General features: G+C 41.8%; 1 protein-coding gene across 1 annotated transcript in view; it reads left to right on the top strand.

The window, feature by feature from the left end:
- cemip (cell migration inducing hyaluronidase 1) overlaps positions 1 to 27,243 on the top strand; it is a 106,553-nt gene that overhangs the window by 45,575 nt on the left and 33,735 nt on the right. The window contains exons 11-13 of the mRNA XM_073465266.1: positions 14,670 to 14,839; positions 17,674 to 17,883; positions 18,480 to 18,685. Coding sequence (XP_073321367.1) covers positions 14,670 to 14,839; positions 17,674 to 17,883; positions 18,480 to 18,685 — 586 coding nt within the window. The remainder of the gene's footprint in view (positions 1 to 14,669; positions 14,840 to 17,673; positions 17,884 to 18,479; positions 18,686 to 27,243) is intronic.

The following is a 27,243-nucleotide window of genomic DNA, read 5'->3' on the forward strand; positions in this document are numbered from 1 at the left end:
GTAACATTCTTCAGGGCAGTATTTTCATGATGTCCCCTCTCAAAACCCCCAGACCACATTAACATCTATTAGACCAGGGGGGAGTAGATAATTAAATGGTCAAAAGTACGTGGACACAAATTCATCTCAAATGTGATTATGTAACGTGATTCTGACACCATGGGCATTAATGTGTTGCCATAGCAGCCTCCAATCTTCTGGTTTCAGGCTTTCCACCAGAGGTTAGAACCTGGCTGCAGGGATTTGCTCCCACTGAGCCACATGAACATCAGTGAGGTCTAACACTGGTGTTGGGTGTTGAGGGCTGGCTCAAAGTCAGTGTTCCAGTTCATCCCAAAAGTGCTGGGTGGGGTTGAGGTCTGGGCTCAGTGCAGGCCAGTCACGTTCCTTCACACCAAACTGGGACAAAACATTGCTTTATGGACCTGGTTTTGTGGATTACTGAGGCACGAAAACTGTTGCCACAAAGATGCTATCACTCCCTCCAGGAAATACACGGGACCGCAGTTCTTCAATCACAGATGACTTTATTTTCTCCTTCCTCATAAACCACCGTCAAAGTCACCGTCGAACTGTTCAAATATACAGTGTGCAAAATTAAGATATCATTTGTATACAGAACTTAAACACATACGATACAACACAACAGAATAAACGTACCTCGCTGGCTGCACACAACCGAGAGGGAATGAGTCCGTTCGACAAATCTTTCAAAACCAAAAATGTTCACAAAATATCTTTGAACCGTGCATTATTCTTCAAATGCGCAGTAAAATGTCTTAATTTGCGGAGGTTCGCACACTTCTTCTGCTTCAGTGCTTTTCTTTACTTTCTTCCGTCTTTTGCGTGTTACACTTAAATTCGTCCCGCTTGCAACACAGAATAAAAATAAATTCCTCCTCAGTGTTGCACAAAGAAAATAATTATCTATAAAAATAAATAGTATAAAAATAAAGTGTGTAACAAAACATTAAATTACATAAATAATATTTGTGGCAGTTAAACTCCCACCAAATCACAATTGTTGTGATTTCAATTCACTCCCTTTTAACACCTTTGTTTCAAATTCACATAATAAACTTAACAAGTCAACCATTACACTTATTCTGCTTCAAGCAGTAGGACAGTCTTTTGCACAGGCCGGTCAAGATACACTGGCTTAGTAGTGCGCTTTCCCTGTTTGTCCAAGGTTGAGTCACTTACTAACAGTTTCACCCTTCTGACTCTTCCATCAGCGCTGGGATACACCTCTGTTACTCTTGCCAATTTCCATTGATTTCGTGGAGAACTGTCCTCACGAAGGATAACAATGTCATTAACCTTCGTATCTCTTTTATCCGTTTGCCATACTTGTCTTTGCTGAAGATTAAGGAGGTACTCCTTCCTCCACCTTGTCCAGAATTCGTTTGACAGAAACTGCACCTGACGCCATCTCTTACGCAAATACAGATCCTGACTCACAAATTGACCAGGAGGAGGCGATACTATGCTGGACTTCATCATGAGGATGTGGTTGGGAGTTAAAGGATCCAGGCTTGTTGGATCATTTAAGTGCTCGATTGTCAGTGGTCTGCTATTTATAATAGCCATCACCTCATACAGAAAGGTTCGAAGTGAAGCAGTGTCGAGTCTCTTAGCAGACTGATCAAGGATGGCAGTTAGAACACTTCTGATAGTTCTTATTTGTCTCTCCCATACACCTCCCATGTGGCTTGATGATGGGGTGTTCATTTTGAACTCACATCCATATTCTTTCAACTGTTCATGATCCAGATCCTTCATTGCATTCATGAACTCTCTCTTTGCACCTACAAAGTTGGTGCCTTGATCACATCTCAGCTGTCTTACATTACCACGTATTGCAATGAATGCACGCAATGCATTGATAAAGGCGTCTGTAGTGAGATCATCAAGCATTTCTATATGTACAGCTCGTGAACACATACATGTGAACAGAAGACCATACTTCTTCAGCTCCTTTCTTGCTTCCTTCACATAGAACGGTCCAAAGCAGTCTAGTCCACAATATGTGAATGGAGGTGTCATTTCCATTCTGTCCTCTGGCAAATCTGCCATCTTTGGATCTTGTGTGCTCCTTCTGTACTTCCTGCACATCGTGCACCTGTAGATGTGTGAGGCAACTGCACCGCTGCATCCTACGACCCATATTCCATTGGACCGCAATTCATTTACAGTTATGCCTCTTCCTTGATGATGCACCTTCTGGTGGTAGTGCTTGATAAGCAAAGAAGACACATGACTTGTCTTTGGTAGAATGGCAGGATGCTTGACATGTGGGTGAAGACTAGATCTTGTCAAACGACCTCCAACCCTGAGCACACCATACTCATCTACAAACGGACTTAGTTTGTATAGCTTGTTTGCTTTGTCTTTAGGTCTTACTTCCTTGTTTCGTTTTATACCTTTGATTTCACTGCTGAATGATTCCTCTTGAACCAGTTTGATAATGAAAAGCTCTGCTTCCTGTCTTTCCTCAACACTTGTGGCTTTGCTTGTTTTAGACTTCAGACCCTTCCTTTGCTTTACATGGCGCTTGAGACAGGCAATGGCTTTGACAGCGTTTTTCCATTCAGAAAACTTGGACAGGCGGTCTAGCAACGTCCTCTCTTCCTTTGCCTTGGTGTTAAGCACCTGAGCCTTTCGCAGTTCTGGATCATCATCACTGACTTCTCCCACCTTGACATTTCCTGCAGGTAGGTCCTTTTCCCATAGAAAATCTGGGCCAGTGAACCAATTAGAACTGACAAGCTGCTGTGCCATTAGGCCCCTTGAGGCATGATCTGCAGGGTTATCTTCAGACTTCACATACTGCCATTGCTCTGGCTCTGTAGTGGACTTAATTCTTTGGATTCTGTTAGCAACAAACACATGAAACCGTTTGGCATCATTATTTATATATCCAAGAACGACCTTCGAGTCCGTCCAAAAATGCTCTTGAAGACTGTCTATCTCAAGCTCATGTCTGAGCATGACACTTGTCCTTGCTGCTACTACTGCTGCAGATAGCTCAAGGCGTGGTATTGTAGTTACCTTGGTCGGGGCCACACGTGCTTTCCCCATGACTAGTGAGCAATGGACTTCTCCATTAGCGTTGACTGCTCTGAGATAACTACACTCACCATAACCAGTAACACTAGCGTCTGAGAAGTGGTGTAGCTCATACTGCTTGACATCTGTGAAGTTTGCTGGAATATAGCATCTTTTGATCTTTACATTAGACAAGTTCTGAAGATCTTGAAGCCATGACTCCCACCGTGTTCTGAGCTCTTCAGGGAGTGGCTCGTCCCAGCCAACTTTGTCTCGACACATTTGCTGTAAAATCTGTTTTCCTAGGAGAATGAATGGTGCAACAAACCCCAACGGGTCGTAGATAGAGGCTACAATGGACAACACTCCTCTTCTGGTCAGTGGGCGTTCTTTGACGGTAACTCTGAATTGAAAGTCATCAGAGAACACGCACCACTGAACACCAAGTGCTCGCTCCATCAGCGGCTCTCCCAAAGCCATATCTAGGTCTTTCACACTTTCTGCACACTCTTCCTTTGGTATTGATTTCAATACGTTGTTGCTGTTGGAGATGAACTTGTGTAGCCTCAACTTGCCTGCACTGCAGAGCTCTCTGGCTTCCTTGACGAGCTGGATTGCCTCAGCATCAGACGTTACACTACCAAGTCCATCATCAACATAAAAATTATCCTGTACAAATTTCACAGTATCTTGGCTAACTTGGTCTTGACCTTCAACTGCTATATGTTTAAGACCGAAATTGGCACAACCTGGTGAGGAGGCTGCCCCAAACAAATGGACTTTCATCCGAAAAATTGATGGCGGAGACCCAAGATCACCATTCTCCCACCACAAGAACCTCAAGTAGTCTTGGTCTTCAGGCCTTACATGGAACTGATGAAACATTCGTTCCACGTCACACATAACAGCGACAGGCCCCTTGCGGAATCTGCAAAGAACTCCCACCAAGCTGTTTGTGAGATCTGGTCCAGTAAGACGGTGATCATTTAACGATGTGTCTTGGAACCTCGCTGAGCAATCAAAGACTACACGTATCTTCCCAGGCTTTTGAGGGTGGTATACCCCGTGGTGGGGAATATACCAAGCTGGTTGATTGTTGAGTTCCTCTTCTGGGACCCTTTCTGCATCACCACGTGTGATGATGTCTTCCATGAAGTTAATATAGTCTGAGCAGTATTGCTGATCTCTCTTGAGCCTTCGTTCCAAGCACTTCAAACGTTGAACAGCACATGACATGTTATTGGGAAGGTTTGGTTTGTCCTGTTTAAAAGGTAAGGGCATTTCATAATGACCATCTTGTTTGTGTTTGATTCCATCCTTTAGCTTTTTCAAGAAATGGAGATCTTCTTGAGAGATAGTTGCTTCTTCTCCAACTCGTTCACTGAAATCGGATTCAAGTACCCTGATTACATCATCTGGAGTGACAACTTCTTTGATATGAGTGTTACAAACATAGTGAACTTCCCTCTTGAGCTTGACTGTTGGCTTGGGTTCTGGTGTCACTTGCCTTACAATGATGCAATGACTTACACCAATTGCGTCACCTTCATGGTCTCTTGGTTCACCATAACTCACTATGCTCCAACCTAGATCGGTTTTCTGTGCAAAGGGTTGGTTCTCCTCCCCAACTACAACTTCTCTAGGCATTAGAGCTTGTGGGCAATTGTAACCAATGAGCAGCCCAATTTCGCACTCCATTTGTGGAGCAACATGTTCTGCAAGATGCTCCAGATGAGGCCATGCCTTGGCAGTCTCTGGAGTCGGGATGTGTGTGCGATTAGCAGGAATGAATTCACGAGTGTAAGTTGTTGGCACTGTGATTTTCTTAGAAGAGAATAGCCCTCTTATTTGTAGGTCTTTGAGCCTTTTACAGGCTACAACTGTCTTCTTTGATGACATTGTAGATAGTTTCAATTTCACTTGCTCTGTGTCCATATCTAGAACATCTGCTACTTCCTCAAGAATGAATGAAGAGTCACTTTGTGAATCGAGCAGAGCATAGACAAGAACTTCCTTGCTTGAATCACTTGATGCTGATACATAAACAGGTATGATTGTTGAAGTCTGGGTGTTATTGCCGTCTCGCACAACTCTGTTGGATGTAGTCTCTTTGATTACATTTTGCGGTTGTGTTAACTGTGGCTTTCTTTCCTTAGTGTTACTTATTTCTTCAGATTGTTCTCTCTTTGGTTCCTGTTTCAAGCGATCTTCGTGAAGACACGTGGGGTGACGTTTTGAGCAGGTGTCACAGACCATCCGCTTATTGCAGCTCTTGGATTGATGGCCAGGACTAAGGCAGCCAAAGCACAGTTTCTCAACTTGAATAAACTTTACTCTGTCAGCAACTGGCTTTTCACTGAATCTTCGACACTTGTATAAGCTATGGCCTGTTTTGTTAAAAAACACACATGTGACTATGCTCCTTTCACTACTGTTAGTTGTGAAGGTCTTAGCACCCACAGTTCTATTCTTGGAAACCACTGTGATTTGGTTCTTGACTTTTGCTTTATCAGATTCACTCTGCTGTAAAGCATGGTAGGAAGTTATGGGATTGCATACAATGCTGACTTCCATTGATAAGAAAGTCACAAAATAATCAAAGCTTGGGAACCTTCTGTGTTCCAGTTGATATTGAGTGGCCTTTCGGTTCCATCTGGTACTTAACCAGTCGGGTAGTTTGGCAGTGAGTTTCTGATTCTCAATTCCATCATTGAGAACAGTTAGACTCTCATTGTGAGCCATAGCAGATTTACAACTGCGTAAAAAGTCCACAAACCTTCTCAGCTCAGCACTATCTCTTGAGGCTATTTTTGGCCAAGTGTGTAGTTTATCTCGAAAGGCTTTTGCAATTACAAAGGGTTCGCCATATCGTTCATTGAGCAAGTCCCATGCTGCGTAATATGAATCTTCTGAATCAGTCAGAAAATGTCCTTCTAAGGCCTCTTTAGCTGCTCCTCCTACATATTTCTGAAGGAAGAAGATTTTCTCTGTAGTTGGAATATTCTTCCTCTCAATTAGTGTATGAAAGGATGACTTCCAGTGATTAAACTTGAGTGGGTCGCCACTAAAGATGGTAGGCTCTGGAATAGGTAGCCTATTTGCTGATATGGCCTCAGCCAAAACTTTGACAAGCTCTCCTGAATCATCTTGAACATGTCTTGGAGTTGCATCTTTTAATGTTTGTGTGCGTTGATACACAGGGTTCACCTGATTGGTCACTTGCATAACTGTAGACAGTTCATTGTTCTGTGGTTTCAGTTCATGCTCTGGATAAAAGTCACCTTCATCATAAACTTGAAGCTTTGCTCTGGCTGAGTTTAGTCTTTTCAGCTCCTCCAAACGCTCAAGCTCTCTTTTTAAGTATTCTACAGACTCTTTTCTTGATGCATTTTCTTCTTGTTGTTTCTTTAAAAGAGCAGCTTCTTGTCTCTCCTTTTCTATCTTACGTTCAGTTTCTTCCTTTTCTGCCTCTAGACGGCGAGTTAACGCAGCTGCTTCTTGGTCTGCGACTATCAGCTTATCCTCAGCTTCAAGTCTCTGCAGTTTCTCTTGATGGTACTCTTGCTCAGCCATAATCTTCAATACAGCTTGTGTAGCGGCATATTCTGCTGCGGCTTCTTGTCTTTTGACTGATGACACACTAGAGAGAATAGAATTGGCCTTAGAGCACTTAGGGGCTGAGAGCGATACACTGGAGACTGAAGATGCAAATACAGAGCCAGCATCAGGCCAAATCATCTCTTCCACTGTTCCTTGAATTTGAGACTGAGCATTTTGCACAACAATCCTTGTGACTGATATACAGTTGTCCAGCTTACGGCGCATTTCATTGACTGGAATGTCAATCCTTCGGTATTCATCATAAACAATATTCAGTTCAGATAACTCCTTTTGAATAGTGTTGATATGTTCTTCTAGGATGGTTTTGGGATCCTGTTTTATTACAGACCTTTTAGCAACCTTGGTGAGAGCTTTCCAGCGTTCATAAATGCTGTCAAAACGAAGAAGTAGCCCTTCTAGCTTTTCTTTCTGAAATTCCTTTCCTTTTTCTGTTAATGTGCGGGCTCTTTCACTTCTACGATGCTCTTCAGACTGACCTGCTTGTTGTGCACCAGCAGACTCATTTGTCTGGACTGACTCTGCCATTTGTTATATGACAGCTTCCTTATAGTGACCTCTCTTTACTTGTTTCTGACAATTGAATTATGACTGTATGTCATTAGCTTGTCTCACATAAGCAGTGTAGGTAACACCAAACATTTCCACAAAATAGTCAAGTGAAAACACTTAATACCTTAGATTACTTTGCTTAAAATTAACCTTTAAGGATAGCAAGCGTTACAGAAGCTATATTAATATTAAGTTCAGTAGGCAAATGTCCTCATGTCCACACTTAATTGAAATTGCATAGAAAATATTGAACCTTAAATAGAAATTGCACTTTGAATTTCAACTTACTTAAATGCACTTAAAATATTTCTAACTCTCCAGAGTATATGAATTACCCTTTTTTAACAAATATAAACAAAATATCAATAATAAATCACATCAATTGCTCCTTAATATCTTGTGAACACTGTTATTGTTATTAGGCTACATAGTCCCTTGTTGTTTTCCAGATCTTGTGTCACCTTTCAGAACACAACTTAGTGTCTGACTTATGGACGTTTCATGAAAAACTGACGAACTTGTGTCCTTAACACTAAACAGCGGCTTATCTGCCTTTCCGTCTTGACGAGCTGTCTGCGTCTCCTTGTTGAGCGCAGGCAGGTAAGGCGGAGCTCACGCAGGTCCGAGTTCGACTATCACTCCCTCCAGGAAATACACGGGACCGCAGTTCTTCAATCACAGATGACTTTATTTTCTCCTTCCTCATAAACCACCGTCAAAGTCACCGTCGAACTGTTCAAATATACAGTGTGCAAAATTAAGATATCATTTGTATACAGAACTTAAACACATACGATACAACACAACAGAATAAACGTACCTCGCTGGCTGCACACAACCGAGAGGGAATGAGTCCGTTCGACAAATCTTTCAAAACCAAAAATGTTCACAAAATATCTTTGAACCGTGCATTATTCTTCAAATGCGCAGTAAAATGTCTTAATTTGCGGAGGTTCGCACACTTCTTCTGCTTCAGTGCTTTTCTTTACTTTCTTCCGTCTTTTGCGTGTTACACTTAAATTCGTCCCGCTTGCAACACAGAATAAAAATAAATTCCTCCTCAGTGTTGCACAAAGAAAATAATTATCTATAAAAATAAATAGTATAAAAATAAAGTGTGTAACAAAACATTAAATTACATAAATAATATTTGTGGCAGTTAAAGATGCGATCGAACTTTTGACGAAAATATTGTGCTTTAGCATTAAGATTCATCTTCATTAGGGGCCCAGACTAAAACAGGAAACACAGTCACAAGAAAAGCCCCAAAGCTGTCCACTTACTTTTGGCCATATGATGGTATAAAATGAAGCAATTCTGACTTTGCATGTTGATATATTCAGAAATTGATTTTGGTGGATAGTTTAAGTTGCCAGTAGACATTGGTGAATTGGCATTACTCAAATATCAAAAATGATAATGTAATTTTGAAGTGGGACTATGGTAATTATTTTTGTTTGCACCGGCTACAGCGATGACGTATTTTTGTAGGTTAACCCTGAAGTTAGCATGGCCCTGGTTCCCTCGACAAAAAGGGATTTTTGAATTGGATTTTGGATTATTACAGAAAATAATCTCCTTGTCAAACACAAGTTTATGATACTTCCAGGTTTTGTTCATCAGGATAATCTTCACAGATGAACACCACTTTGTGATTTTTGAGTTTAAATTAAATCTGTAGCAGTAAAAAGCTAATGCTAGGCTATGAACAGACGACATCACGGTCACATGACTTAAACGTCACCACCACTAAGTGTCTTTCTACACAATTACTATACAGGTTTTCTATAAACTGATCAATGTACAAGTTGTAAAGTCAGAGTTAGAATAGACAGACTAGTGAATAGATGAGTCTCCGTGTCTGCTGTGATGACGTTTAATGTCCCGACAACCTCTGTAGTCTCATTTAGACACTTGTTAGCAAACGCCTTTTTTAATACACAAAAAACTCAAAACTCAAGAGTTAGGTATTAATATGAAAGTCTCTAAAGCTTGTTTTAATCGCAGATCGTATTTCAGGCATTTGGACGAAAACCAATTAAAAAAACTCACAGACCTAGAGACGAGGTTAGTACAAAAATTCTGACTTGCTTTCTGGGTTTCCTGCGGCACTACTGATGACAGCGATATAGTTGTACACTCACAGTAATTCTGACAAACAGTTTCATTCAGTGTGCGAAATACCTGTCAATATTCGGGGGGGGTCCCCATCTCCCAATTGTTGCGCAATACCGATCTAAATTTTCTCAATATGCTGTAGGCCTATAACATTACAATATTTCACGGATGCAAGCCAAGACAATCAGTCTATAGCCTACATGACAACACACACGCACACACTTAACAATTTTTGATAATCCCATATGCTATGGTATTCGTAAAGCAACACTGACATAGGAGGTTGCATTGGCTAAAGTTGTTTGGATGCACGTTGTTTTATAACAAGGAGAGGAAGTTGTGCATTACAATGCAGACACGACAATAATTGGCACCAATCTGAAACACTTACAAGAGCAATCAACTGAATGAATGTCAGGTATAGCCTATCAGAGACTGGCACGCAATCAGTGCACTTGCAAATGAGAGCCTGCAGTATGACCAATCGTGTGACATTATTTAACCATCCATCTACAGCAAATACGATCAGACAGATACATCATTGAACACATACACAAAGCACATTTGCCTAACCTGCAAACAGGCCATCTCTCAAACTGAAAAAAGCACCACCGGGGTGCTGACAGACAGACAGACAGACAGCCTACAACAAGCCAAACAGCACCGCGGCGGGCCTACATACCACAGGCCTACATAACCTGCGGTCTTTCCATTCGCCCACCTGCTTCGGTGTCCAACCAGCCTGCAGGTCACCTGTGCTAGCAGCAGTAGCAGCTAACGTTACCTCAGCACCTGCTGCGTCTTCGGAGCACTCGGCCTCAACTTCAGTTGTTCCTCTGGGGAGTCGCTGGGCGGGAGAGGACCCTCTGTTCTAGTAGCGAGTGGGCCCACTGTGCTAGCTGCACCGGCATCGTCTTTCGGTGCCTCTTCATCTCTGAGTGCAGCCTTTTTGGATGTGAACCCAAAGTGTGTGAGTGATACACTCTGGTTTAGCTTTCGCTTGCTAGCCATGTTTAGCATGACTTCTCAACGTTACGTCTTTCTTCTGTTTGGCGCACATGGCTAATTTGCATACGTGCGCAGGACCGGCTGGCTCTGCGTGGCAACAAATACAACATATTAGTGAATAAATGTTTTGGATTCTGAATACTGGACATGGTGAGCTTAAACACATTTTAGTGACCATTAGTGACAATAAAATATTTTATTTTTTAGACAAAATTTGAGACCCCCTTCAAATTTTGCTTTTGAGGCTTTCAGGGGGTCTCATGGGTTAATCGTGGGGGTCTTGGACAACGCAGAAAGTGTCATATCAACATCGTACCAGTGTTTCACTACCACTAAGTGTTTCAATGTCCATATGTGTAGAATATGTCACAGACATGAAAATAATTTACACAACAGGTGAAAGGCAGTATGTTCCGATGCACTCTCGTTCTCACGGCATCATCTTCATCGATCATCATCAAAGATGTACACCATGTAGAAAGCTCGGCCTGGCAGCAGCAACGCTGTCTGTGTGGACAAACACGTGTGAGCCGCAGCAGTGTGTCTCAGCTGTAACACGATCTCTGTACTCCCCTCCTTTGGGTGTATGAAAGGGTGGCACCTGGTACAGTAGCATCTGCTGATCCCCCATGAAGAACTATTCATCAATTTATGAACAAAAACTCTAAAAGTACACTAAATGTTTCCACGGGAGTTAAAATAAATAACAATGGCTGGTTAGTCATTCCCAAAAAGCATATATTAGTTGTGGCAAAAACAGTACAGTAGGCACTTGTTGTAAAAAATGTAGTAAACTGGGATCCAAAAAAGTCTTTGTATTCTGGGCTTTTAAGCTGGAATGAAGGTGTTTGTTTGTACTTTTTGAGTCCTCTGTGCTGTTGGAGGGAGTAGGAGCAGAAAAATAGATTAAGTGTGTGGGTGTGTGATCTTAACACATTTCTGTGATTTATTTATTTTTTTCTTCGGCATCACTTTGTTTTTTTCTAATCAACACATTTGCGTTGTTCAGGATGTGAATGTGTAGGGGTGAAGGACACGTGGAACAAAGCCTTTATCGTTCCCACACCATTCTTCTGCTTCCTGTGTTATTTTGCAGCCCTTTTTCTTCTCCTCCCTGCCTTTCAGGGGATCCTCTTTGTTCTCCTCAGCCTCACCATCACTTGCTGAGGTGTAATTGGCTTTCCAAGGAGCTACATTATGCAAAATGCATATTAGCATATCTTTCAAAGTTGCTGAGGCCAAGTATGAGTGTGGGTGGGTTGGAGCACTGGAAGGTTTCTAAATGTTTTGGTATGCTTCAAAAAAACTAGGTCATACAACCCCCCAAAGTTCAACATGGCTACATTTTTTTCTGTCCTGGTTTCAGGGGGAAGCTTGACCAATATGTGGAGTGCCTGGATGGTTACATTTCATGACTTCAGAGCTACTTTAAGAGGAAGAAATTATAACTCTAATTGAAATAAAAGCATATATTGCACAGAACACATTCAATATAAATGTTGTTCTTTAATTACATTTGTCCAAGGAATATACAACAAAATAGCCTTATGTTCTGTCCGGTCCGATCGGAGGACTGAGATCCTCACTCCACATTATGCACACAGAGACGCACCGCAGTGCTCCTCCTCCTCCAGTTAAATAGAGCCAATGTCCTTATACAGTCAAACAGGGTTGTTGTCGTCATCTTTATTGATTATTGATCACTATCAAAGGCAAACTCCATGTGGAGAGATAGGACTACCAGTAGCTGTGCTGGGTTGCTTGTATCCATGGTGCCTCCAGCTGATCAATGAGAAGAGGGCAAAATCCATGCATACGGATTATGAATCTGTTCCCAAGGATTCCTACATCCAGTTTTGTTTTTTTTTCTACCATGTGACCCTAGGGTTTCTCCATAAGATTGAGACGGTGTTGGTGGCAATGAATGTAGATTGCCTGAGGGAACTCCTCTCTGAATTTCTTCCAGACCCCATTGTGCATGCCAGACATCGTGATGACATCATAACTGCGAGCAATACAGACAGTGTGATCAGTGTTACATTTACCTAGAGTGTCTTTGATCATTTCGAAAAAGCATCCAATCCGTCAGCTCAAGTGATAACAAGAAATTCCTCAACGACAACCTCAACAATACTGGTAATGGTAATACTTTGAACACTTTGAAATGCAGCACAAAACACTCATATACCATATTAACATGTTAAAAATGTTAACGTGACTTAAGATGGAAAAATTACAGTTTCACTGCACGGCAGCAGTGCAGCCAGTTTGTGAGGGAAAATAGAATAGCAGTGATTGGCGGCTCCCTGAAAGCCCAACTGTGGTTTGCAATCAGCTGGTGGTCATACTGTATACCGCGAAAAATACTGCTCGGAGACTCATCTACTCACTAGTCCGTCTTTACAGGCCAATTTTTGGTTCTTTCTAACTTAAAGATTATTATTATATATTATAATTAATTCTAAATCCAATGGAACAATCCTGTAGGCTTTGTGCTGAGGGAACCAGGGAACCACAGTGGCATTATATGTCTTGAACAAACTTGTTGTCTTCTTCCAGTTGTGGAAGCCATCTTGGGTAAATGCTGCCTTCTTTCTGTGGTTTATGTTAAAAGTGGTAGCACAAAATAGTATATTCCAGCCATGTCTGATCCTCATATCATCTGATTGAAGTAGCAATCCTTGCTGTCCAACTTTTGTGGCCGGGAACGTTGAAGAGGGCGCCTTGCTTTTTCAACAGGTGACTGGCTTGCATCAGAAGGAGCTAACAGTCACTGTGGAGCAGCTCGTATGCTCCCCCACAAAGTGGGTCACAGGTTTCTCTTTATGACTCATCTTTCTTATCGCCGTCTTCTTCTGTGGTCCCCTTGGAGACAGAGTCTTGGTTTGGATTTTCAGTTTGTACCAACACGCTTCTCTTTATCAGATAACATTTCATCGCTCTCGTGACGTCGCCTAACGTGTACAAGCACAAACACCAGACACCCCCCAGGAAACACACACGTTACAAGCACACAGCCAGGGATCTGATTTGGAACAGCATGGCTGGGGATTCTCTTTTACACATTTTTATTATTTAAAAGTTGAAAAAAAAATACTAAATTGCTTGAGAGAGGGCTTAAATTGAGCTACACATTTTTGTAACATGGTTATAGCACCGCCTAGCCCCGCTGTAGCACCCTGCCTGGAGTTCAGTGAGCATCCAGAGTGCTCTGAGGTCAGTTTAACATTGAATTTTGAGTAAACAGATCAACTGTCAGCTTCAGGAGAATCTGATGACATATCTAGTAAATTACAAATATTGTGGGGAACAACTCCCCAACCTTATCACACCTGATCAGTAAAAAGACGTCCAAATTCTGTAATGTTTATAATGTCTGAATATTTAGTTTGCTCTTTTTAAAAATTCAGCAGAGTGTCAGTCGAGTGACGTCTCCAGAAACAGACTGAGACATCTATTCTCAGCACAACATTCAGGAGCTAGTTTCCATCAAAATACCAACAAATTGTTTTGTTGTCTGATAAGCATTCACTCAAACTGGACTTCTGGATTGACTTCACATGTACCTGAAACAAGCTCCCACCATCACACGCTGCATGCTGATAACACACGGCTGTTATTGGTATGAATGGCAGCTTTGTCGCACTGTGAATTTGAATGTGGAAGAGAAGTGGTTTGGTTTCTAACTTTGGTTGACTTAGGGATGAACTCATGGTCAGCATTCTTCCCTCACACACACACACACACACACACACACTGCTCTACATAAATTCAGGTTCGACTGTCTATGTGTTATGCATCGATGTATGTTCCCTCTGTGTGTTCACCATAAAGTGCTGACCGCCCTCTTTTAAAGAGAGAAAAGGTGGTGCTACACACTCAGCTGCACAATAACGTCCTCCATTGCAATTATCTGAAACATCTGCTCATCTCATCTATACCCCCCCATCACCACCCCCCACCCCCTCACCCACACACACACACACACACACACACACACACACACACACAACACAAAGCAAAGCAAAGCAGACAATCAACAAACTGTACTTTTCCCAGTCTCTGGTGAGAATGGGCATCTGTTTACACTGCTCAGCTCTGTGGAATGGACTGTTTAAGGGAAACAGTAAAAGCTTCAGACAGCACTGTCAGCAGATGAGTGCACATCCATTCAGCAGTTTTCAACAGATGTCACTATATTCCGTTTGTTGTCATGATTAAATGTTGAGCCCTTGAGCTGAGGTATGGTGTGTGTGTGTGTGTGTGTGTGTGTGTGTGTGTGTGTGTGTGTGTGTGTGTGTGTGTGTGTGTGTGTGCGCACGCAGGTAAGCCCCAGTTCATCCACATGGGTGAAGAAGTGGATGGGGTGGATATGAGGGCGGAGGTGGGCCTACTGAGTCGTAACATCCTTGTCCGTGGTGAGATGGAGCCTGGCTGCTATGGCAATGAGGCCTGCAAATTCTTCAGATTCGACACTTTTGGAGGACATCTGAAGGTATGCTGTTGACCTAACCTTGTCATTTACAGAGCAGGCAACCAGGTAAGTCACATATGACAAGACAAAGGCTGCTGAGCCAGATTCCATTGCCAGCTTGCCAAACCCTCTTTCGGGTGCACATTCCAGTGGTGCTTTCTGACAGCATTCCCCACTGGGGCTCCCTCATCCCCGACCTGCAGACATCCTGCAAACAGCACCAAAACTCCCCCAGTGCTCCAGGCTCCAAGTCCAGACAGCTAGGTTCAAGGCTAACGGAGCTTAAGGGGGAGTTTGGGGAGGATGGTGGGGCGAAACACATTAACATATGTGATGATTCAGCAGCTCACAGTTGGAAAGTTACAGTGTGGATGTCAGGGAGATTGATGGGCGTGTAGTGCACCTGACTTTCACCGTGTTTCCATTGCCTCACTCTAACCAAACCTTATGTATAGTTATTTTGCCTTAAGGATCACCATACTGTAGAGTCTAAATATTTTAAAAAGCAGGGGTTTTAATGCCATGGTTTTGCACGGTTTTGCACCTTAAAATGTCCTTTCAGTGCCAACTTATGCCTTTCATGCAGTGAGTTTGGGTTGGATTGGTTGCAGTTCATCAGACTTTAATGGAGAAGACCAGATTCTCCATTTAACATAACTAATATAAACCCTGCTATATTTACCATCTATTGCTACGTATAGTAGTAGGAGGCAAGCATTTTGGCATTGGACGTAAAAGAAACTCGACACTGAATGTAATCTAGATATTTGCATAATAATCTAATATCACACAATGTTCTTGTTTGGCAATATGGTTGCAAAAATGTTTTTTCTCACCCCTGGTAATATACTGTATAACCATGTACACTCCAACTGGAATTAGCAAAAGAATGGCCGCAGAAGTAGCAGAAATTGATGGATGGACTTATTGTTTCTGGAATTTTTAATGTAATATAATTTATTTTAATCTTTGTTGTTTAAATCTTTCAAGTGTTCATTTGCTCACAGTTGGAATCTCCTAAACCAAGATGCCAGATGTGTGACAGAATGTGTGCTGGCTACACTGTCAGCTAAGACCAATTAGTTTCATTACACAATGATTTTCACATCAGACGACGGTTTGTGTCAGTGACAGTGCCCCAACAACCCTCTACTCAGGCTAATTTATCGTGGATACCTCCTCTCCTGAGGACAGCTGCCTGTTGAGAAGTGGAGAACAGCCCACGACTCAAGCCTACCCCACCCCCACAGTGCCTCAGTACATCACCATCTGAGACAGCATTTTAATGAAGCAGTGTTCATTAAGTCCCAACACTGACCCTGGTCAAAATATCTGTGTCAGACATGAATGGCCACATGGAAGGAAGTCAGTTAGGCTACAGTAAGGGAACAGTAAGGCCCATTGAAAGGTAACAAAAGGTAAAGGAACAGTTCGGTATACTTTGTGAATACCCATACCTTCCTGTTTTATGTAGAATCAGAAGAGAGGATCATTATTTCATTCAGTGTTTTTCCAGCACAGTAGACAGATCCAGGCCCTAGCTCTATGCTGCACACACACAGGTGAATTCAAATCATTTGAATTTGCATTGGGAAGTCATTAAATCTGAGTAGGGTGCTATGACCATGTTAGCATCAGAGTTGGGTCCATTTTTTCATGAATGTCCACAATAATGTTTACAGTGTAGAAATTATATTTTGAAGTTCAGCTCAAACAAGTCTTACATGTAACATGTGATGCTACTCAACCAATCAAATTTGTGTGTCGCTTTAAACATTGTGATTCACAGATGAGAGACAACAGTCAAAACAGAGAAAATCGACAGTGAACACAGCCTCCAATCAAGGATGGACAGTATGACTCATCTGAGACTGTGGCTATTATTAAAAGCAGCAAAGTGAAGCACCACTACAAGACAGCACAGAGCATGTTTTGAGCAAACATTATGTAAAATATCTTATATGGCACTGAATCATAGAAATGATGATGTTCTGGCCGACTGATTATAAGACTATAAGGCCCCACGGATGTGCAAAACCCTATGGTGGCCATTTGCACACACTTGCCAACATTTGGCAAATCAAATTTTGACACATTGATGTACTTTTAGAAGTAAGATTAGAGCAGGTTCACATGCTCAATAAAACCAACGCTCTATCAGCCTGTTGTCCTGCCAACAAGAGGAAAGAAGACAGTGGAGAGAGACATTGAGAGACAGGAAAGGACAGAGGAACAAAGAAGGAAGGAGAGAGAGAGGCTGCGGTTGTATTCCTGATGCCTTCATGCCTCTCTCTCCCCAGGGCGAGCTATCATATCCTATTATAAATTTCCATCTCAGGCTCATGTCACATATTTCTCATACATGGGTGTGTGTACAGCACACACACACGCACACACACACACACACACAGAGAGAGAGAGAGAGAGAGAGCGTCAGTGAGATTCCAGTGAAGCCCTTCAAAATGAACGCCTCAGAGCACACTCTCCCCCTGACAGTTGTGCCATTACTGTTGTGTTAAACTCTTGTAACGCCAGCAAAAAACAGGGCTTTGTTTCAGCCTGTATTTGTGTAGCATTTTCTCATAGGCTGTAATCTTTCAAATGAAGTTACAATGAAAATCAAAAGTGTCGGTTTAAAGGGTTTCAAATGATGTGGCTCTGGTTTGTGGAACAAAGCTGCCTTTTATCAGCAAGTCACTCTGTTCTCATGTCTTTTATTGACTGATGAATCTCTATCATTGCCTTTCAATGCACCCGTCAGATGTTCGTCCAGTGATTATATTTGGAGCCGTTGATGAGTTTGGTTAAACAACCTGATCTCCCTGCAGAAGTGACCGATCTGTTGTCGTTGTCAGGTGGAGCGAGGCTTCAGGGCAGTTCATATTTCTGGGATGGAGCTGCAGCACATGGGCCAGCAGACGATGGGACACTATCCTGTCCATTTCCACATGAATGGAGACGTGGATGAGCAGGGAGGCTACAGGCCCCCGACCTCCGTCAGCGATCTTTCCATCCACCACTCATTCTCCCGCTGCTTAACCATCCATGGCTCCAATGGACTGCTGGTCAGTGTCGACTTTCAACTGAAGTTTTTTCAATTTTCAATTTCCGCCTTTTACTTGTATGTGTGTTAGGGACGAGATGAAACAGTTTGGACAGGCATTTTGGGAAAATCAATACCACTCTCATGTCTGCAAAGTATTATAAAGCTACTGCCAGCATTCAATTGGCTTAGCACAAAGCGTGGTTATCGGTAAATGCTCTCATTGAACAACCTTCATCTGAATGTTTGTGGCACCATCTTAGAACAAAGTATCCAGCTCTGTCAATACATCCATGACAGAGTCCGTGCCCAGAGAGTCCAAGATGGAACGATACTCTGAACTGCTTTTGGACAGACAGGTGCAGACAACAGTCTTCTTCCTTGCAATGCTTCGTCACTTGGCAAGGAGTCAGCTTTTGTAACATGGATAAAGGAGATAAAGAGGAACCCCTAATGTTAGATAACAGAAAGTTGTCCAAAGATGAGGAGTTAGGCTTCGTAAAGTTGATTCATTCACAGCTGACTGAACTCTGTTGTTGGCAGTTATTCTCCCGGTTAGATTTGGGACAGGAGCCCAGTCCACGATCAGTAAAATTTAACTTGTCCATTACCTCCCAGGTAAAGAATGTGGTGGGCTACGACACGCTAGGCCACTGTTTCTTCACAGAGGATGGTCCAGAAGAGAGGAACACGTTTGACCACTGTCTGGGTCTGATGGTGCGAGCCGGGACTCTGCTGCCTTCAGACAGAGACAGCAAAATGTGCCGTGACATCACTGAAGGAGCTTACCCAGGATATGTGCCCAACCCACGCCAGGACTGCAGGTAAAACACGTGGATGAGCTGCATGCACTCTTTGACCTCTTCAGTCTCGTGGAGGGTCTCTCATGGATCTGCCAGCTGGAGGTTTCCAAAGATGCTAAATATGTCAGGCTGAACTTTGATGAATCAGTCATAATAATAACATCACAAACTATTAAAGCTATAAATCTCAAGCTAGCTTTACTAACTCTACTCACTCTACACTTCTTCCATCACATTAGCACAGTTTCACATTAGCACAGTTTCACATTAGCACTGTTTCACATTAGCACAGTTTCACATTGGTACTGTTTCACATTAGCTCAGTTTCACATTAGCACAGTTTCACATTGGTACTGTTTCACATTAGCACAGTTTCACATTGGTACTGTTTCACATTAGCACAGTTTCACATTGGTACTGTTTCACATTAGCACAGTTTCACATTAGCACAGTTTCACATTGGTACTGTTTCACATTAGCACAGTTTCACATTAGCACAGTTTCACATTGGTACTCTTTCACATTAGCACAGTTTCACATTAGCACAGTTTCACATTAGCACAGTTTCACATTGGTACTGTTTCACATTAGTACTGTCTCACATTAGCACAGTTTCACATTAGCACAGTTTCACATTGGTACTGTTTCACATTAGCACAGTTTCACATTAGTACTGTTTCACATTAGCACAGTTTCACATTAGCACAGTTTCCCATTAGCACTGTTCCACATTAGCACAGTTTCACATTAGCACAGTTTCACATTGGTACTGTTTCACATTAGCACAGTTTCACATTAGTACTGTTTCACATTAGCACAGTTTCACATTAGCACAGTTTCACATTGGTACTGTTTCACATTAGCACAGTTTCACATTAGTACTGTTTCACATTAGCACAGTTTCACATTAGTACTGTTTCACATTAGCACAGTTTCACATTAGCACAGTTTCACATTGGTACTGTTTCACATTAGCAAAGTTTCACATTAGTACTGTTTCACATTAGCACAGTTTCACATTAGCACAGTTTCACATTAGCACAGTTTCCCATTGGTACTGTTTCACATTGGTATTGTTTCACATTGGTACTGTTTCACATTGGTACTGTTTCACATTGGTACACGATCAGAGAACAGCAGAGGGACTCTGGTAAGGTGGGTTCGATACAGTATGTGGTGGTTGGATCACTCATAATGAGAGATAACAGCAGGATGGAGACGGATACCTTTCTCAAGCAGTACTTTACTGTTCTCTACACTAGATCAGTGTCTCAACAACAATACTGTCTCTAACTCACATGTGACTGAATTGTAATGAGAAGCTAGAAGGACTCTGAGGGCTGAGGTAAATGTGAGGGAACCACATGGTAAATCCAGCAGATTATTGCAACTGTTTTAAAGATGCAGATGTAAAGAATTAAACTTGTATGTTAGTAAGTAATAACTATAAATTTAGATATGTAACTAGTTAGATGATCAAACACTGTAAATATATTTATAGTGAATTAACTGAAATTATAAATAAATGAACTTTTAAAGGTCACACTCCTAAAGCTGATGAATCTGTTCTGACCTGAGAAAACAAGAGCAGGCACAGAGACAATAAATAAATTCATGATTTCCAGACCACATACTGAAGAAAATAGACTATAAGTAGAGCCAGAATGCATTTGATGGAAAACAAATCTTCACACACACACACACACATACATACACATACAAAAAAACAAATTTGTGACTCAGAAGTGCTAATATGGATGTAAACATTTTGTGGCAGCTGTCGAAAACCACCTCGATGTAGAAGGGAGGGAAAAACAATTTCCATCTACGTACAGAGATGCATTTAATTATAGTTACCACATTTTATTGTGAAGCATATATACAAGTTCCCTGTCAACACTTACTGTCAATTTGGATAAATGGGCCAGATGCAATCAGACAGGATTGACCGAACATTTCTGGCATGTAATGCTTCAGTTAGTCCTCCGAGCAAATAACCATGTTACTCTGAAATCAATTTATCATATTAGATGTCTAAATTGTATAAAATTGGCTGAGTGCGTCATCAGCTCCTGAGGACTGTCCCTCAGATAAAACAGCCTGACATGTTCTAGCATACACATCTGCACTGGTGAGACCTCCGTTGGTCCCCTCTTAGCATTTCCTGCAAAAAAAAAAAAATCTGAATTAACGCCATGTTACTTTTGTCCTTGCATTAAAATGCCTTTATTATCACAGCGTTCGACCTTAAAAACAAACACTCTGATAGGGTTCAGCATCAAGCCTCTGTTTTGACTCCCTGGTGGAGGCTTGATGCAGAAACACAATAGTGACAACATTGGTCACAACATGATGAGCTCCTCTATCAAACTCGAACTCAAACAAAGTCTGTGTTGCAACCGTCCTTTTGTCCCTGTCCTCTCTATTAGAAAACTACCTGTATTAGTGAAAAAAAAGAAAATGACACAGTAAATATGAATAAATACAAACAGAATTAAAAAATAATGTAAACCTTTAACTTGAGTTGAGCAAAATGTCCCCTTAAAAGAAATTGGTCCTCATAAAGGTAGCAATACACACATCAGGCACACAGATGTGTCAGCTGAGGTAGCCTGTTTCCCCCCTGCACCTTCACTCTGTTATTTTCTAAGCGTAAGGATGCACCTCAGAATATAAAGCAGTTAAATCCGGGTCACAGGACTTTTTTATCTCACCACACCGCCTCAGCTGCAGAGCATAAAGGCCGTGGTTAGGGATGCACGATGGCACCGGCTTTCACTGATATGGAGTCATCCACCTGCTCTCCAACACGATGCTACTGGGAGGATTTGCTGTGTCTTACGTTATCTTAGCCTCGACTTTCTGCTCCCTTCATTTTTCTTTCCTCCTTTCCTCCGTCCTCTCCTAATTTATCCAATTACAACAGCCTGGCAACACACAATGCACTGAACTCCTAATGAGGCTTTTTGTCCAATTTGTCTGGATCAATGTATTCTGTAATAATTTCCAAATCCCAGTGTATTTATTACAGCGGTTGAAAAATTCCAATTTAATCAAACATGATTGCACTAACAACGTTCCCCACTGTACGATTTATGATGATTAATTTCCAGTCAGCTTTTTAACGCTCCCTTGTGGCTCCTTCTGTCTCTTCCCCTGTCATTGTTGAGTTGTGTATGAGATGAATTTAAATACTCAGATGAGAACAATAAATTTCAGTCAGATTTGCCAGGAACAGGGACATGTGGGCTGCATGTGGAGGATGAAACTGTCATTTAAACCGAGCCAGATGAATGTGCTGGGCCTAATGCTGTGCTTATTAAAAGAGAGAGAGAAGGAGTGTGTGTGTGTGTGTGTGTGTGTGTGTTTGTGTGCGTGCGTGCTTGCTTGAGCATGCATTTGACATAACAAATTATCTATCCAAGCTTCCTCCTTCAGAGGGAACGGCAAGAGATGGCAGACAGTTTTGTTTTTTTCATGGCTTTCTTTGATATAAGACCTGAAGCTGGAGAGTGACAGGAAAAGCGAGGGGGGGCACAATCACACAAAAAAGGTCTTCGTTCATACATCATCATACCTGGTTTTAATAACCAGCGATAAGCTTTTTCACTAAAATGTTCATGGCTTTTTCATTAAGCTTGGCTGAAAACAATGTTGAAGTTTGCAGCCACGCTGCAAGGATCTGTAAGATGGATTGCTGTGGAATTTTGCACAGATTCCCGAAGCTTCATATCGGAAACATGTCCGAACTGTTGATGAAGGTTCTCAGTCATTCTGTAATGAGGCTGAAGTCCTCAGAGGATGAATCTGGAGGTTGGTGATCCCCTGCTCTTCCCCAAGCACCTGCATGAGGTTGACTGGTTTGCTTTTTATCAAAATGTCTCGACAACTATTGGATAGATTGATTTGGAATTTGGTTCAAACGTAAATGATCCCCAAATTATAAATTATAATCAAGGAGATCCCCTGAACTTTCATGTGGTGCCATCATCAGGTCAAAATTTCAGTTTGTCCACTAATTTGGTTTTCAACCAAATAGCTGCTAAATAAGGCTAACAGAATAAGCTAAGATGCTGAGAGCCTGATTGGTTATCTTGCCTAAACCGAACCAAACTGTGACCTGACAATGAAGGTCCGGTACGTGTGTCACTGTTATGCTGCTATGGTAATAGTATTCCTTCACCCATTCAGTCGTTTTGGTATGAGGGTGTTTTTGCATGGTGAACATGGTTGACATTCTACCTGCTAGACATCAGCATGCTAGCATTATCACTGTGCACATGTAAGCCCACTGGTTTTACCATTCAGCTAGCATGGCTGTAGACTTGTCGTCTGGTTTTAATGTTCAATGCAAAATTCTTTATTTTTACAATATCTGCATATGGCAGTGATTGTACGGTGTAGGTGAGGGAGAGATTGTGAGTATGGTTAGAAGGACAGCAGACATTATTTCAAGGGCTGTGACAGAACTTCAGGCAAGCTACACATCCATCTACTAACCCGACCTCCACAGCTTTTCTTTTCACTTCTCTCATGGACACACGGCTACTTCCTGTATATCCCTGCTGTTTTCATTAGTTTGGTCGGTGTCCGGGTCGGTGGCGTATGAGTCAAACAACCCATGTCTTTGCTACTGGATACTTTTTAATGATGAACAGATTTAAATGAGAGAGTTCTCTTATGCTACTTGACGCTGTCTGGCAAAAAGGCTGCACTCTTATCTGTATTTGACATTCATTCAAATTCTGGCAGTCTATCCTAAAATTAAAGTATACCTCTGTGAAATCCACAAGTTGGTTAACCTGCAGCAACAGCAACAGAGTCAGGAAGGGTGTAGGAGAGAGAGAGAGAGAGAGAGAGAGGGAATCAAAGACTCAGAGAAAAGCAAAAGAAAAGAGGAGAGGGGGAAGTGGGGGTTGAAGGTGTAGTGCCTCTATGTGGTAAGCTGCTGTGGAGATGAACTGTATATTTTCCATTTATATTCATACTCATTACCCTAAGCTGCTTTCACTCACATACCTGCAAACTGAACTATTCTGATTTTCTCATAATGCCTGGTGCATGTGTGAAAGCTGCTTTCTGAGGTGCAGAAGAATTTATATATAAAAAAAGGAAATATTCAAGAGAGGTGTCTATGCTGGAAGGTTGTGTTGTAGAAATATCATTTAAAAGAAAAAAGAGCCAACAATAATTCACTATTTAAAAATCTAGAATCCAAGAGGGAGATGCAGACATGAACAAAAAGGGCTAAGTGTAAAAGCAAGTGATGTTACCTGTGATGGGGACAGCATGAAGATGAAGGTCTGTTCTACAGGAACACACAGACACAAACTGAGTGTCAGTGTCCGCTCACTATTTGTGTTGCATGGATACCAAGGTTCAGCTATCCGTGGCTCACTGTGCACCCCTATGCTAGACATACTAATACATAGCAGAGTGAGCTGCTGCAGGTAGGTGTCCATGTCCGGATCCTCTCTGACAGCCAGCAGTCAAAATATTGTGTCATGAGGCGGCAGCTTTTGTCTGGAAATGTCTGAGTCATTTAACCATGAGAGCAAAGCTGTGGGTGTGAGGATGAAGCCTGCAGGTATGGGGGGGAATAAAGCACACTGACAGCTACAGGGGCACTTAACTGCTCCCTGTCATTTTTGGCATTAAAACATATTTCCCCTCTTCCCTCTAGCTGTCTCTACTGATGAAGGTCATTTTGTTCTGAAAGTCTCTGACCACCAGTCAAAGTACTTCAGTTACTTCTATTTGTTTCAAATGTAATACTATTTGTTTGTCATTACAACTGATAATATCAGCTCAACAGTTTGAGGGAAACATGAGGGATGCCACTAGTGGTAAATGAGAAAATGTGTTTTTCTATGATTTGAAACATTTAAATGCACAGCAGTCACTCAGGTTTCTAACATCTGGTCTTTGATTGGAACTTTGTAGGATTATTTTATGACAGCTGATTTGTTAAATTAAAGCTACTACAAGGAACTTGACTTTTTGTTGATTCTGGCAGCCACTGTGGACAAAAGATGACAAAAGTGAGACAAAGTCAACTTTGTTTAAGTGCTGTACCACCAGACTACAGAGCAGCTCCTGTCCCGAGTCCAGCTCAGTCAGAGGTCCCATTAACCAAATACTTCTGTCTGATCTTTATTTATTTTTTAAACAATGATGTAAAAATCTGAAGGCTGTCCATCTTTTCACCAGACTGGAGCTCTGAGGGCTATCTACAGTAACGATAGTAAATCACAGGCAACACTGTCAATAACAACATGCACGCCACCCGTTGAAAACCCTCCTCGCTATGCAGGTTTCTGACGGTGCGTTGAAGAGCTGCTGACTGGGAGCATGCTGCGGGATTTATCCTGTTACATGCGGGATCAACTTCAAAACTCTGCCATAAGAGGCTGTCTGTTTAAGGCAAAGATGTAGTAATTGCATCCACCTCTGTAGCAATCTCCCTTGATGCATTTGGTTACGCATAAGTGAGCACAAAGTTACAGTCCATGTGGACAAGGAGGAAAGTTTGAGTTTGAAAAAATGAAAATGGGGGTAATGAATGATTATGACGGAATTGTTCCGAAAGTCTAAAGCAACCTCTGCCTTCAATTCATCCTCAGCACTAAAAAAGTAGTTTTCATTTTATGACTTATTCAACACAGATAAATCAGAATCTGGCCCAGTGACAGGCATTATGAATACCTATAATTATTATAAAGAGATAGCCCATCTTCTTGCTGTATGTAGGTCGTATAGAGGCATCAGTATTAAATTGAGCTCATTTCATAACCAGTTAAATGTTCTCTAAGTTAAAGATCTATTTTTTCTGCATTTTTCCTCTTCAACTTTCATTATTTATTATTCAATTATTTATTATTCAGCTGTCATTATAACCTGAAATGTTTCCCTCGATGGAAACTGAATCAGCTGAAGGACTGTAGTTTCTCCTCCCTCAAGTCAAATCCATGTTACAGTGTGACAGTGTGTTTTAATGTTTCCAGTTTGTGTGACCTTTACTCTGTATCTAATCTTTCTGTCTCTCCTCTGTTAATCCCCTTCATAATCCTTAAACTTTTCCAATTTTTTTCGTTTTTGTTTTAACATACACACCTGCACACACCTCAATAGACACACACCTGCCAACACAGGACCTGTAGACATGCAGTCATTGTGGTGGAGAGATGTTGGAGTGATGGTGCTGCCACAAAGCACAGCTGTTAGGCGTTCAAAGCCTTGCTCAAAGGCTCTCCTCCTAATCTGTGTTGGACCTTCCTCCCTCATACCCTCTCTGACAGAAAACACATCAAGGAGCCTGCGGGGGCCTGAACCTTGACTGGGGCTGGCTGAGACCTTGATTACACCAGAACTAATTCCTTTCTCATCCAGACTGAGCTGCAGCAGGGGGTGATGGGTAGAGGAGCGACTGTCCTCGTTAAGGCTGCATAACTGATAAGAGAGGTTAACAGATAGGTCAAGATGAGGGATGTAGCAGAGTAAATCCACTTTGCCACAATTTGTTTGCAAATGAGTTTGTCACCTTTCTAGGCTGAAATGATATTTTCATTGTTGTGGAAATTTGAGCAGGACTTTTATCCTTTCAAGTAAACTCCAGAATGTCCACTTATACACATTTGATTAAACACTTGTGCCTAAGCATTCAAAGTTGAACCAGGAAGAAATGACTGCGTACGCTCTGGATAAGCAACTTTAATGAAAATGATAAGGTGCAATCTCAGAATGCTGTGTATCCTTTTCATAACACATCCATACTTTAGTCCAGCTCTTGTGGGGTGTAATAAACAGTGCAGCTTCTTGTAGTCGTCAGCAGAGCTTTTCCCTGGATGTCCAACGGATGTAAACAACACAAGAAAAAAAGAGTGGAGGGAGCCAGAGAGAATGCTGTGGTTCCCTTTTTCTAAATACATGACTGTTAATTCACTCTTTAAATACAGACTTAAAGTAAAGAGAAGAGTGGGATGTAGTGCCCAAAAGCATCTGTTACTTCATAAACCAAAGCTGTAATGTCATGTGACAGACCGAATAGCACATGAAAGCGAGGCTTATAGGGAACCAATCTCTACGCCGATGGTGTCATTTTTCTATGTTTTTCTGCCTTCTTCCTTACTAGTTAATGTCAGCGAGCTGTAAACTGGGGTGAAAAAATTAGTTCACGTCTACCAGCATCTTGTAAGGTGGAACATTTTCTTGCTTGCAGGGCTAAAGCCAGGATTTTATACTTTAATACTGAGGTCATGCGTAGGCCTGCTAGAAGGAGCAACATTAAAAAGGAATTCGAAAATCTTGTTATTAAAAAATCTTTAGCAGCACTTTGACCCAGAAGAGACGGACTTCTCTCATACATGACTTATTTATCGCCCTGATATGATCCTTCCTATGGAAGCCTTTTTCCACCAGTTCAAGACAGAAAATTGATGAAAACTTAGCCTTGATAAAAATATTTATTCCCATAGTGCCAAATGTGGGTATGGTAACATGATTATGAGGTATACAGTGTCATTTATGCAGCAGGTAGGCTGATCATTAATTCAGAGCTGCTGCTGTGCACTGTTACTTTC

Source organism: Pagrus major, chromosome 4 (assembly GCF_040436345.1).
Source record: "Pagrus major chromosome 4, Pma_NU_1.0".
In the NCBI taxonomy this organism is placed as follows: domain Eukaryota; kingdom Metazoa; phylum Chordata; class Actinopteri; order Spariformes; family Sparidae; genus Pagrus; species Pagrus major.